Consider the following 14,715-nt stretch of genomic DNA (forward strand, 5'->3'; position numbering starts at 1 on the left):
CTTCACGCAGACGCTATTATCCTGGCCTCGTCTTCTCGTTCCGCTTGCGAATCCCGTAAACTCCTGCAAACAGGGGTTGACGGAATTCGACAGTGGTCGAGAGAGTCGGGTCTCACACTAAATCCAAAATCCTCCACATTTGTAAACACACTCCCTGTACAAATCGACGACCGATCAAATACAACAACACACAAATACCCAACGCACGGACTACCGACATACTCGGCGTAACTTTCAACACTCGCCTTTCCTTTATTTCTCACTCTAACACGGTTAAGAAGGAAGCAAACAACCAGCTGAACCTGTTCCGGACGCTCGGAACCGGCAAAGCTCGGGCCTCCCGTATAACACAAAACCGCAACTTCAATGCCTGGCTCCTACCCAAACTACTCTACGGCATCGAGATTGTTTCACGCAAACGAACAACCTTCGAGAAGAGAGTAGCACCTATTTACCACACAGCCATCCGCGATGCCACTGGTGCATTTGTCACCAGTCCGATCAACTCCCTCCTCTGCGAAAGCGACCTCCTTCCTATGGAACACATCATCACCAACCGACTAGTGGAAGCTGAAGCTCGGATCCTTGATAAAGGACTCGACGCAACTGCATTCATCACAAGAGCAAACGCAGAACTACAGACACTCACCAACAGTTGTGGGTGATCATCCACCAACCACTGATCATCTAATCCACCCGCCGGGGATTGGTGGGTGGGGCTTTACAGACGGCTCCGTTCATCTGGACTCAGCCGGCTGTGGGATCTACTCCACCACGGACAACTGCGCCATCAAATTTCCTAATCACACCTCCATCTTTTCCGCCGAAGCAGTTGCAATTCAACTAGCCGCCGACGAAGGACTACAGACTGACCGACCGAACGTCATCTTCAGCGGCAGTGCCAGTGTTCTGGCTGCCCTGGAACAAGGCACCTCCAAAGACCCCCACATCCCGCTCCTAGACTCCATACTTGCGTCCCCGACAATCGTTTTCTGTTGGATTCCGGGTCATTTCGGAATCCTAGAAAAATCTATTCCTCCTAGACTAGATACCTTCTGTGGTGTTGACATCACCGTCCGCCACATCCTCACCGATTGCCATGGATATACGACACACCGAGCCACCTGCCAACTAGACACCGATTACACGACAATTCTATCACCTGACTAACTTCATCAGAACCGACGTTTTTCGATTTTTACAGATCAGTCATTTATATAGAGAAATTTGCTTAAATTTAGTTTTGCTTAAATTTTTAAGCAAAACTTTTTTTTAAAATTAATTTGCTTAAATAGTTTAAACTTATCCATTGTCACATGCCATAATCGCAATAGTTTGCCATAATATTTAAGCCACATATACGATAGTTTTGTATTGGATTAAACCATTTTTTGTACAGTAGAGAGACGAATGTAGTCTCTAAGACTCAAAGCCTCTATAAATAAACGAAAAAAAAAAACATTGGAATTGCGTTGAAGACATTAGACAGTTGGATGGATCGATCGTAATACAATAGCGGGCGACAACCGAGAAGGAGAAATTAAAGCTGCAAACGACTGGAGAGAACAGTAACCAAAACTAAACGGATTGGTGAAGAAAAAACCACCCCAAAGAAACGAACTGCACAAAGCAACGCGAAAGAGAGTTGTATGTGAAAGATGATTAATCTTCAACAAATTTCCACCAGCTTCACGACAGCCGATGACGTTGCGCGGCGTTTGCCACCAGCACCGACCACTTTGCTTCGGGTAAATGTTCATCTCATGCTCCACCATCGTTCGGAATCATCGCAATCTCATCCCGGCTGGGAAATGGTGTGGTAAGTGTTGTGGCGCCTTCACTACAGAAAGAGGCCTTCCTTACCGGCAGTTGCTGTGGTGAGTCAACTTGCACATCGCTGGCCGGTTCTCCCCCGCCGGTTCCGGCTTAATCCTCCAATACCTACGGACCAGCGCACGGGATGGATGATTATCGACAATTGTTGTTCACATTTGTGCACATTCATTTGTCTTCTATGTTGCGGATTGGCGCATTGGGAATCGGCGCTGGGAAAAGTGTGCTGGCGGGGACCTGTGCCGCGCTGGTCAATTCTGACGATGTGTGTGAATGTGCCCGGGCGCGCGCGCATTCGTCTCCCAAATGTATCACTACACACACACACGCACACAACCGAAGCAGCAAAAACGCAAACGCATCGAAGCCGGTGTGAAACCGCATCGTTTTTTTCCCTTTGGAACCACATTCCATTCTTCTATCGGAGTGGGAAGGAAGGGTGGATGGGAGCGGGAAAGTTGTTGGTCACACCAGGGAGCATCAGCAGCAGCAACGCTGGCGACACCACACGAAAGCCAATGCAGATGAAATCGAACATCGATCGAAAGCTTTGTTGGGGAGCAAAATTGAAAGACCTCTACGCACTTGGAGCTGGCCAAGAACGGGGAATGGAGGCGGTAGAAGCGAGGTGTAGAATGCATGTGAGTCTTCTGTCACTATCAGCAGCAGCTAATCTGGTTTAGTGTTACTCTACCACTCATGCGTATCGGTACGGGGTACGAGTTGCACGAGACAGCAAGCCCAAAGATCGTGCGCCATCGATGCCAAGATGAAGTGCGAAAAGTGCACTGTGAAGGCTAACTGCCTCCCAACTACCCGGCCTCCCCGGACCCGGTATAAAGCGCGACATTAAGGAAGCCACAAAGTATCCTATTTCATCATAAGCACACGTCGTCTTCACCATCAAGCCGCGCATCTAGAGTGGCTCGGCTCGATGCGCTCGTACACAGCAACAACCCAGGCAGCCTGATCTAGGTCCTCCCCATCTTCGTAGTCGGATACCGGGACGAAGACGGGAGCTCGTTTTGTAGCACCTTCGCTTCCGTTCCATGCAATCCTTTCACTTTACCTAACCTCGCTCCTCATCCTCCAGCACATTACACCACATATGCACACAGTTCGCAAAAGGGCACATGATCAGGTGTGAAGTGAAGACGATTTATTATAATTTGACTACGGTCTGGGATGCTGGATTGCATTGCACTGTGGAGCGTTGTATCTTGTCTTAGCTGCAGCCATTCTGTGCGTCTCACTACGCACGACATGAACGTGCTGGTGGTGAAGGTGGGTGAGCGGGTTGCGATGCAGAATGTGTCATCCTGGCTAGACGGGTACAAATTCCGTGTAAATTGTTGCCGATCACGACACATTCGCACAAACGAGCCAAACACGATGTCTTCTCGATGCTTAACACTTGAGCTCAATTTGCTCACTTCGAAGACCTGCTTTCCTAGCCTTGATAATGGTTGTGGAATGCTTTACTCCATTTAATAATCCTACGTAGCTGGCCACGGATTAGCCAGGATTATTATCTTGTGCTTGTGATGTGTAATCAACTTAATACAATTAAAAAGAAATACAAGTTTCCTGGTCACGGCACCAATATGACTCTAATGTTCACCAAGTGAAAATGAAATGCATCACCTTTGCTTATGAATAATTGAAAACTCCGACGCTCAACCCCTGTCGCACGGTGATAGCGTCATGACCTTTTAAAATGTATCGCCACCGACCCCTCAACGACTCAAAGCTCCAAGGGAAAATGACGCTTAGACGTTGCAGCAAAACAGGGAAACCGTATCGGTGCCGTCCATTTTCTACCACTGTACAACAAAACCTCATACCAAATAATGCTCGGTCGTTGCTTCACTCGAAGGACACACGCACACACAGAGCCGCGGGACAGAAAACGCATTGTCTTGCGAAGCGTTGTCCCTGTGTAGGGGGAAAAAAGGGCATCAGCTAAACAGCTAACGATGCGTCCTCACGGCCGCTCGGCTATAGAGACATCAACCACAAAGCGGACCACGAAATAAACTGCTGGTGGGCCTGCGGCGTGGCCCACACAAGATAAGGATTATCTAGCGTAAAGGCAGATAACGCTAATTAAATAACTGCGCACCGAAAATAGATCCCATAAGGTCACGTTTGTATTCCTTGCGCCGTGGTAGACTCCAAAGTGCGGAAACGGACGATGATGGAACGAGTGTTACTGAAAGGTTCCACCGGTAATGCTAGGCTGTTGCCGCGTCTTAAGATAAAGAATTGTGACTCAAACACTGCCAACAAACTGTGGCGCGGGAAGGTTGTTTAGTTTTTGATGCCCACCAGGGATTAAGTTGTACGTTTTTGTACAGACCGGAAGATACTAGTGAACAGCAACATTTATCTTACAGTGCTTAAACAACTTACAGGAGAATAGTGGACACTAGACTTCAAAGTTAAATGGTAATAGATTTGACAAGCTCACGGGGTCACAGAGCAAGTACATGTGAGAAGTTGATCAATGCGAACTTCGACTGTTGAAGAAATCTCTGCGATCACTGATTAAAAAGCATATCAAAAGTCAATAAATTTTTTAAATGAATCAAAGTCTTTTGCAATTAGACTCACGACTACTGGCGCCAGGATGTGGCAGCAATAAAAATTCTTAACTCAATCGTCATCGATGATTGGCTCAAACGCTTCGCATCATTACTCACGCATCGGTCACGTTCACCACGTCGGTATGTTTGACTCATTTTCTGGCAGAAATTGCGCTCCTTCCCCCGAAATAGTCGCTATCCGCACCTCTCCTCTCTATTTATCTACAACCCTACCGCAAGGAGATTGAACTTTCTCTTTCAATCTAAACCCATAAAAAACACACACACACACACACACACACACACACACACACACACACATCTACGAAACAAAAACATCAAACGCAACAAGAAATCGAACGATAGAAAAATACTTTAACGATCACCGGGACACAGGCGGAGAAAAACGAAAGAAAAACACCTATGCTCAACCAATTGAAGACGCCTCACACGCAAAACACTAGCGGGCCCATCAAAAACACATCATCACTGGGGGGGATCGGTGCGATCGGGGGGCAGAGCATTTGTCGAAGAACAACAATCACATTCCACGGTGTCGTGAAGAGATGACGGAGGCAGTCAATGGCTCCTGGCCACACGTGCGTGCATGTGTGTGTGCTTGTGTATATGTGCGTGTGCTTAAACGTGGAGACGCCACACAGTACCTTTCCCTTTTTGTGTACTGTCGTAGTTCCCGGTGGTGGTAGGGCCAGTTCATTGCACTGTACTGATCGGTGCTGGTGGTGTTACGCACGAGGTTAGGAAACACGCACGAAAACGAGCAGGTTGCTTTGCTGTATCAAGGTTAATCAAATCATGTTAGAGTGGTCCGAGAAGTTTAAGTTTAAAATTCGCCATAACAAACAGAGATTGAAAGTGAAAGGTAAATTAACTATCTACACTTTTAGCTACTTATTCGCAATCAAACCATTTCCATTCCATATCATTTGGAGTATATTTGTACCGATCGGATAAGAAAATGTGGAGCACTTTGAAGCCTACCATAGAGAGGATTAATCCATCAAACTGCGAACTATCACAAACAAAACCTGATGCTGTCGGTAAGCAGCAAAAGAGTAGCGAAAGTAATCACCTTGCAGCAAGCGATAGATTATCATCATCTTTCCTCATCATCAAAAACTCATCGTGACTTGTCGAAGCTCACACTCCTGGGAAACAAATAGGACCGGTGGCGGTGCATGACGACAAACTCCCAAAAAAAAAAATGCTTCCAATGTAAAAGATGAACGAAAGCACTTTCTACTTGAAAGCAAAAGCGAAACCTACCCCGTCAACCGAAAAATCTAATGCCTTCCCCTCCGCTGAAAACTGCGTGCCAATAATTAGAAAATCCCATGAAAAATGCTCCCCCGGTAATAAAAAAAATGGAGCCCAACTTTGGCAAGGAAACGAGCCAGCGAGCGTATGAGAGCAAGGGGCAACATATTCGCAATGAAAGTGAAACAACCCGCAGCGTTGCTGGGCGCGAATCGACGGGCAACAAGACCAGCAACCGCTGGTAGACGACAACCGCCGTTAAAGGAAGCCTACAGGCACCAGGAAGGCAGGCAGACAAAAAGCCGAGTTTATATCCGCGAAAAATGTTCGCACCGTGGGCCACGCGCATTCCGATGCGGTCAGTACGCGAACTTGCCCCGATGGCGAAAGCACTCGTCCGCTTTCCGCTTCCGGAATGCCGGTGGTGTCGGGGTTTTCTTTGGGGGCGCGTAGGACGAGGGTAACCGATCGTTCGATCAGTTTTTTTCAAACGGTTGCGTTGAAGGGAGGTTATGCTTTGCGACCCTCATTTAAGTTTGTTTTATTGCGACACAGTTGTGAACTTCCACTGTCCGAAGAGAAGTTTCCCGAGCGATTTCTTTTTTTTCCATAGAACAAAGTTTTCTACGTTAAAGAAACACAAAATTCTTCGTGTAGGGCGCAATAAACTTCAACTACTGACAGGATCCGGCCTTTTTTATTTAATTTGTTCTTGTTTGAGCACTTTTTTCTCGTGCCCGAACTGCGCTACGTTTATTGCAAGCCAAACAACGTGAAATTGAAAAATTAACAGCTGTTGAAAATGTTTTTCAATTCTTCGAGCAATGGAGCAGCATATTGGAAGGAACGAAAGGGAGAGGAATTCAAAGTACAAACAAGGCCCAACATCAGCGCCGCATTGGATGCTAGCTTTGTTTTTTATTATTTGCCTTTCCTTTCATTTGGTCAGCAGCTCAAGTCTTTTTCGCGCAAGAAGCGACCCCAGCGAACGATTGGAAATTGGCAGCCTAAGGGCCCTGGGACTTCGAGTTGTGGTGGGCTTCTGGTTGCGAACTGCCACCGACAAGGTGACGGTTGTTGTTTTAATGCTTGTTTGGGAAGTTTTTATTTCATTTTCATTCCCATCGATCGATGCCGCCACAGAGACTTCTGGGCTCGGAGAAGAACTTGAAGCAGGCTCAAATGAAAAAGAAAACAACTAACAACATCGCCAGTTGCGATCGAGTAAGTGGCGGTCAGATATTAATTGAAAAACAAACGAACGAAACAATGACTAATTAAGTTGCGAGGATTAAATATCTGGAGCGGGTTCTGTTCGAAGTTGATGTATGTTTCCAGACAAACCAAACATAAAAAATGAACTACTGGAGATGTATTCTAAAACAGAGTAAAGTACATTGAGTCCAACGTAGTACACTTTAGAAAATACAACCCTTGTACGAGAACTCGATTAGCTTTCGCAACTGCATACGCGACCGCGAGCATTTATGTCCATGCTTTTACGTCCATGTGCCCTTTCCCAGTGCGAGTGTTAGACCAGAGCTTCAAAACTACAGCAGCCCACAAGGGCAGATAAATTCGAACCGGTGCAATATTCGATCGACCCCCGGCCTAATGGTTGCGCCCAGAGGTCCATACTCGTATCGGTTGTGGAATTCCTTCCCACACGAAGCTTCAAAAAAACCTTAAACACGTGTAACAAACTTCCCGATCTCGAAGCATTAAAAGCATTTGGCCTAGACCCGACCTATGGTACGTGCGCCACTGCTCTGCCGATTGGTGGCGGTGACCCTTTTTTCCCCTCCCTCAATCGATCGGAACGCTCGATTCGGCTTTTCGAAACATTCCATCAATTTTCCCGACGCAACCGTAGTGGAGCGCGGGAAGGAAATGCCCCATAATAGGGTGGCCACTTTCCAACACAGCTCGCTTATTGCCTCGACCGTGAACGATGTGTAGCCAGCAAGCAGTGCGCCATTTCGCACCATATGGACCCGCGTGACAACCAGCCCTGACTTCTGGCAAACCCCGAAAGATACTGACGCAAGCGAGAGGTCTCAAGTTCATTCGATTTCATCGGACTCCATCATCACGACCCATAAAGCCTGACTTAATCTCTCTCTTTCTCATTCTCCCCGTGTGAACTACGATAGGTTGGAATCGAATTGGAGAATGTTTCACCGTGCTCATTACCCCGATAGATTGGTCACTTTTCGGTGATAAACGTAACCGGTGACGATCACCGTTATTAGGCCGGTTTCCGGTGCCCGCAGGCGATGAAGACGGGGGTAAAAAAAGCACGCCGGCACATATACATACGAGCGCGCGAATAGCTAACAAAAAATCGGTGCCATACCATTCTCGACACAGAAAGCAGGTTACCGAATTTGGCCCAACGTCTAGATCGTCGGTGACCCGGTATGTGCGAGCATAGTTATTAGTGCACCGATGCGAGCGAGGAGACCTACATCGAGACGCAGATATCGTACCGCTGGACGGAAGAGATTTTGAGGTCAAAGCACAGATAAAGCGTGTCGTGGCAGAGGAACTTAAATCCTGAAGTTCTGATGCCACTGAAGCTGAGGTACGTCTGCACCAGACGAGACTTCAGCAACAACTTCAAACGTCTCCTTAGTTTTGGGTTAGTACTTCAGAAGGTTTCTCATCCGCTTTCCAAAAACTCCAAACACCTTCTGAGATCACACACAATCTTCAATCACATACTAGATGGCGTCAGAGTGACTTCGTCATGGCATGTTGCCGAAATGGCGATGGTGTTGCTCATCCGCTACCGCAATTCTCCAACTAACCCCATCCAACTTAAGCCTCCCGGCACACGGTCACCTGTAACTTCGCGATCTCCGCGAAGAATTCGCGGCAGAAAGAATCTCCACAATACAAAACATGCAGGAAGCAGGCTAAAAAAAAAAAGAGAGCCAAAAACGTTGTCCCGCTACAGCAAGAACTCTGCCGAACAGCTGCCCCAAAAAACTATCCACAAACATCTTGGCAAAGTGCTCTCGTCTCGTATTCGTTTTACGTGGTTTTTCTTCCATCTTCTTCAAGCGACTGTTATGTTGTTACAAGCGACTGTTGTCCTCATCGCGGTCATCGTCGACTTCCCTCGCCCGTTCCTGCCACCCTCCACATCTCAATTGGTTTCGGTTCAAGCAGATTTGGCTTTTTGGGAGGTTATTTTTTGGAAATTATTTTTTTGCATAAATTATGCTTTACCGAGCCGAATATCCAACCGATCGGTTGGATCGGTTCGCCCAACAGCGCCTAAGGGCGCACTCCTTCAGGATCGTTGAGAGTGAGTGCCGTTTTTTTCTTTCGCTCTTCTCAAGCTCAATTCCTAAGGGTGTTGCGTTGGGAAGGAATTCTTTTACCAAAACCCTCACATCGGGGTCAGCTGGACCCAGAGTCTGCCTTCATCTGCCGTGTGGCCCTGACATCGACTTTTCGTCGAGAGCTCTCAGCGGCTCGCACATTCTGACCGCACTACCGGGCGTGTTGAAAAGCTGCTTTTGCTCGATCGCGATGCGAATCGGCCACCCTTTGACCTTACAGTGGACGGGCAAAACACTGCTCCGGACAGCGAGAGGAAAAAAGGAAGCGCAAAAAAAAAAAGATCGGTCAGTAAGGCGCGACCAGGATTGGGTCGCGATCGGGCGACCCTTCTGCTCGACGCAAAAGAATTTCATCGCCACCAGGTACGAGGTCCCCACTGCCCTGTGCGAGAAACAATCTTAGCGTACGTGTGCCACGATGAGCGAAGATGTGAACTCGCGCGGAATATCACGCGCGCACGTTCCACCGACCACCACTCCCGTTTTCCCGAACGGTGCAGAACAGATGCAGAAGGCAAAGAATCTGCAGTCACAATCTCTGCACAATGGGTCACAACATCTTGGCCCCTTATTATGCGTCCCCCTTTGGTGTGTGCTCGAGTCGTTAAAAATTTCAATAAACTACCCCATTTTCTTCGCCACAGTACGATCGTCCAATTATGTTCTCTTCGCTCGTGTTATGTTGGCAACAAGAATTTCACGGTACGGCACCAAACTTTCGCGCGAGTTTCCAAACACTCTCGAGCTGGGAACAGTCCGGCTGCCACGTACATGTTAGCGCACATGTGGCCTACGCTTCCAAAAATCGTGATTTAAGGTTTGGAACGAAATTTTAATTTATTAACAAAGTCTTAATTAAATTCTAGCAGTGTTACACCATCCGAAGCTGGACCAGGCCGTTGATGACATCATTTTCCCTATAAGGTTTGGGGGATCTCTAAACGAAAATGATGAAATGTGGTTTCTCATCTACTAAACAAGCTCTCGTTGTTGCTACCATAAACGACAGGGCTAAGGGACTACCCGCCAACATCTGGTTGGAGTTGTGTTTCGATCGGCTATAAATCAATTGCCTAATCATACACGCTACCACAAAACAGAAGTCATGAAATCGTTTAAATCACTTTTCTAGGGCACTTTGCATCATAACGAGACCGATTACGATAGCAAAACCGATGCGCTTTAGTGATAAATTAATGGTGGCGTTGAAGATAAGAAAATCTTTGTACATGTGAGTCTTCAAAGCTTGATAACACTTCACAATCCAAACACCAGTTATAAACTTTTAATCAATGGAATGCAATAAATTGCGACAATTTATTGTCACCCCGGAAGGCAAAGGCCACGCAAGTACAGCCCCTAAGAAAAACGGACCAAATCTTATATTCTCTTCTGCAATAAATTCTTCTTTAACCGATGCGTTTTCGATTAAGAATAAAATCGTGTCCTAAAAGTAACCCCCTACTCAACACACCATTCAGCAGCAGCAGCAGCAGCAGCAGCAGCAGCAGCAGCAGCAGCAGCAGCAGCAGCAGCAGCAGCAGCTGCACAAACGGTCGCAAAAACATCGAAACAACTGCTGCTGTTACTGCTGTAGCGAACTGCATCTGCATACACCCACACCCAACGCTCCCACCCAAGTAAAAAAAAAACGTGCGTAAAAATCATTTCGAAATCGGTTGCAACGGTGAGTTGCAACAGACAAAACGAATCGGCAAAACTTCCGAGAGACAAAACGAAAAATTCGAGATACGTAACAGAACTTTACAAAAAAAAAACGGGCTCTGGGACCCAAAAACACATCGGTTTGTGGCCATCCGTTTGAAGATATGCAAAGTAGGTAGAACCCAGGGTTAAACTTACCCGATTGCATTCCAGGGCGGCTGCACTGTGCTCCTCCCGCTGCCGGAAGCAGTGCGTGCATTTGCTCTTGTTGAAGATGTTCGGTGAAAATTTACGACACTCGATGTTTCGGCTTCCCATGTTTCTGGAATTACTGCTTTAACGATTTAAGGGGAAAATAAACGCACACACGCGCGAAGATACACACACACACACACACACACGCCAACACACATTCACTGGAGGGTTGAAGGATATTTAAAAAAAAAACACCAAATTTCTTCTTCACTCGTATACACGCACAAACCCTCGTTTCCGTAATATAGATCGCAGTATGCACACGTAGAATTCACTCAAGCTTCACTTTCTTTCCGTTGGTAATATTTATTCATTCACTTTTGAGCACCCTCGTTTTGTGGGGGTCTGTTGGAGTGAATATTTTGAATTATTTGTCGAATCACTTTCGTACTTTGAGTGGGGTTATGTTGCAAACCAAAAGGATGCGATTTTAAAGCCCCCAAAGGCAAGGGATCCTCCTCCAGAAGGCTCGGAAGCCTTCTCCTTTAGGCGATCGTACACTCGAACTTCATCTCCAATGCGTTCGTTGTTTTTTTTTTCGAATTGATTTTGGAGCTGATTTCGGATTTCTTACATTGTAAGCATCTCCACGTGGAGGTCGGGTTTTGGCCGAGTTTCGCTTCCTATGCACTAGCACACGTACAATATTTTTTTTAGATTTCACAATCGAAGCTTAGTTACACATTTTCAAGTACACTTTAGCGTATTCTTGCTTTCTATTAATATTTTTTGTTTCACTTTTCGATTACTTTACACCAAACGTGGCTGTTAAGTTCAACAGCTTTTCATTTGCATTCTGCAACAACACTACCATACGGATTGGTACGAAATGCAAACAAACACTTTCGCACACATAAACACTCGTACAGCACAGTGCGCCCACAACACAGGCTTACGCTGCACCTGTGATGCACTCTGTGAGGCCGTTGTTTTGCACTGCAAAAAGTAAAGCAAAGTAAAGTAAATGGTAACAACAATTTTAATCAATTTTGAGGCTTTAATTTTTCTTTCTTTGAAACGCACGCACACCGGTGAGGAGGGAAAGTCCGCTCAATTGACACGTCCACTTTCAAGCTAGAGCTAAGGAAACTAGGCATGAAAATTTTGTATTGTCGAAACGACCTGCTCGATTCGTTTAATGGAGGCCACAAATTTTCCTCCACAAATTGAGTAGGGGAAAAAATAAAATAGAAAACTCGGGTAAACGACACACGCGATTGTTTTGATAACGCGGTTGTTGAAAAATCACTTTACACGGCAGCACGTGCACGATTGGTGATTGGAGTGAACGTGTGTGTGAGGATGGTGAAGGCCAACGCTATTATCAGTTTAAGGTGGAAAAGAAATCGATTGCAATTTTCCGACAATCGTTGCTGGCGGAATTCATTTGGTGGTGTGCTTTTGTTTTAATGCCTTAACGGATCATTGTTGGTGTTCGAAACAATTGTTTAGTTGCTTTTTTGTGTGTTTTTTTAAGTGTGTTTAATCAAACTGGTTGGACAACTTTGCCGTTTGTAAAATTTGTTGGTAAAAGCATGAATGAATTCATTAATTCATTTGAGTAAAAAAACAAGAGTTTTCATCAAAAACTTTAATTAAACTAATGATCGTATTACGCATCGTTACGATCATCTAAAAGAAGTGAAACTAATTGGTTATTCATTCTCTTTACAAACACCCTTCAAACGTTCCAAGCCTGCATTTCAACAAAACTGCATTCGAGAGGGCCCAAAAATAAATGAAAACAAATTGTGCACCCGCGTGATCATCAACTCGATCATCAAAGATTAAAAAAAAACAAGAGAGAGAATAACAATAAAGCGACGGCGAGATGCAATTCTCTACGCACACAAACACACATCAACGCACAAACGCGACGATCGGCCACAGCTTCCAGCGTAATACATCGAAAAAATGCGTGCGCTTCACGCAACCAAACAACCAACACACATATCGGGCTAGAACGTTTTGTTTACTCACACGCGCGCCCGCACGCACACATACTCACAAACATAGACCGGGCCGCACCACCTCAACGCACACAGTCGACCCAGTTCAATGGAAAAAGCAAAAAAAAATACACACACTTTTCGACACAAACGATCAGCAGGAAGCGCAGGAACGGAAAAACAAAACTTACGCCATGCACGACGCACTTGCGCTCACGTGCACGCACGATCGGTTTTGACGTTTATGCTGCAACCGTGAGATGATGCACACAGAGCGGACAGATCACGCTCGTGTCCAGTTTCTAGTGGCTTCACTAGAAAACGCATGTGTGATACAATCACCGGTGATCGTTGTGTTGTGACACTTGTGGTATGTAGGGAGCTCCGTCTCGAAACAAGCACAATAACAGGTTTGTTTCACAATCGTTCGCATGCCTTTCTATTAGTGGGTAGTTGATACCGTGATGATAAAAAAAAGTGCAAAAGCTATCAAACATTTGCCATTAATTACAGAAAAATTTCACATCACACGCACACAGAACTGTTGTTGTATAATAGGAGCACATTAGTTTCTATCACAAAAACAACCTAATCGATCGGTAGGATATGAATATAATTCTGGACACACTCAAACTACTTGCCTCGAACTTCTTCCTGTTCCGTACACTGTTCTGTCGCAGAATAGAATTGCAATGGATTTTCGAATAACACAGCGATAAATTTTATGCTCGACGCTGCAATAATCGGTAAATAATCCGCACACCGCAAATTGCTACGTTGATTTGCTTGATCTCGTCGCGCGCACCAGAAACGCACACCCGACGTCGTTGGAAGCTAAGTTTTTTTTAAACCTGCCACAGACGGATCTTTAAACCGAAGCGAAGAAATGTGAGAAAATGCAAAAGCCGAACCGAAGAGCGAACGAAAGCTCTCTCGGCATGTGCTATCTCTGTTTTGTGGCGGCTTTCTGTCTCTTTCTTTCGCACAAGCTTTGGCACGAAAACAAACGATACTGACGCTTCGAAGCTCAAGAACAAACGAGACGGAAGATGGTACGACAATCGTGTTGTTTCTTTTTACTTCGGGTTCGGGTTTTGTTAAGCTGTGGTCTCAGCGTTCCGCTGCACAGGTTTTAAAATGGTTGTGCAAGTTGCGAAACAATATTTTTGCATTAAATACGACTTAAAACTAAATTTGAAGCATATTAACACGCTGAAAATAAGGAGAATTATGTACAAGTAAATATATTACAAACGGTTATTTGTAAAGTAAACTGATTATTCTATTTTATTTTACAAATTTTCCAATTCTTCTTAAGACCATGGGACCAGTTGCGGACAAAATTATTAACATTTATCCACTAGAGTAGAATGAACCTCATTAATTCTTGATTGATTTTTTTTAATATTCGAATTACGAAATCCGTAATGATCGTAATGAACAAATGAAGATAGTATTTTTACAGGCAATTTTATCATTAAAAGATAAGTTTGAAAAAAAACGGACTATTATATTATCCTGCAAATGTCAACTGAAACGCTACTCAAAAACAAAAATATTTGGAAGGAAAAACAGTCCATTTATTTGTTGTACCAAGCTCCAAAAATTATACATAGCAATAATTATAGCTAACGAAATCTAGAAATGCATCATGATAACTAAGAAAAATAAGAATTTGTAACATAATCGTTTAAATTGTCGTACTGGCGCTTTGGGCCTGGAATTCTGGAGATTTTTTTCAGTGAGAATTTTGTAAAAGACCTGTTTTCTTCTTTTTGATTTGAGTGTTAGTTTTGTTTC

General features: G+C 45.1%; 2 protein-coding genes across 4 annotated transcripts in view; both read right to left on the minus strand.

Annotated features, from left to right (window-relative positions):
• Positions 1-11,043, minus strand: part of LOC126563739 (protein outspread) — a 197,440-nt gene extending 186,397 nt beyond the window's left edge. For both annotated transcript variants that reach the window (XM_050220437.1, XM_050220436.1), the window contains exon 1: positions 10,910-11,043. In XM_050220437.1, the coding sequence (XP_050076394.1) occupies positions 10,910-11,029 (120 nt within the window). In that variant the 5' untranslated portion in view covers positions 11,030-11,043. The remainder of the gene's footprint in view (positions 1-10,909) is intronic.
• The window catches only part of LOC126565618 (profilin), a 460,520-nt gene that overhangs the window by 188,238 nt on the left and 257,567 nt on the right, over positions 1-14,715 (minus strand). The gene's annotated exons all lie outside the window — the stretch shown is intronic.

This window comes from Anopheles maculipalpis, chromosome 3RL (assembly GCF_943734695.1).
Source record: "Anopheles maculipalpis chromosome 3RL, idAnoMacuDA_375_x, whole genome shotgun sequence".
Lineage (NCBI taxonomy): Eukaryota > Metazoa > Arthropoda > Insecta > Diptera > Culicidae > Anopheles > Anopheles maculipalpis.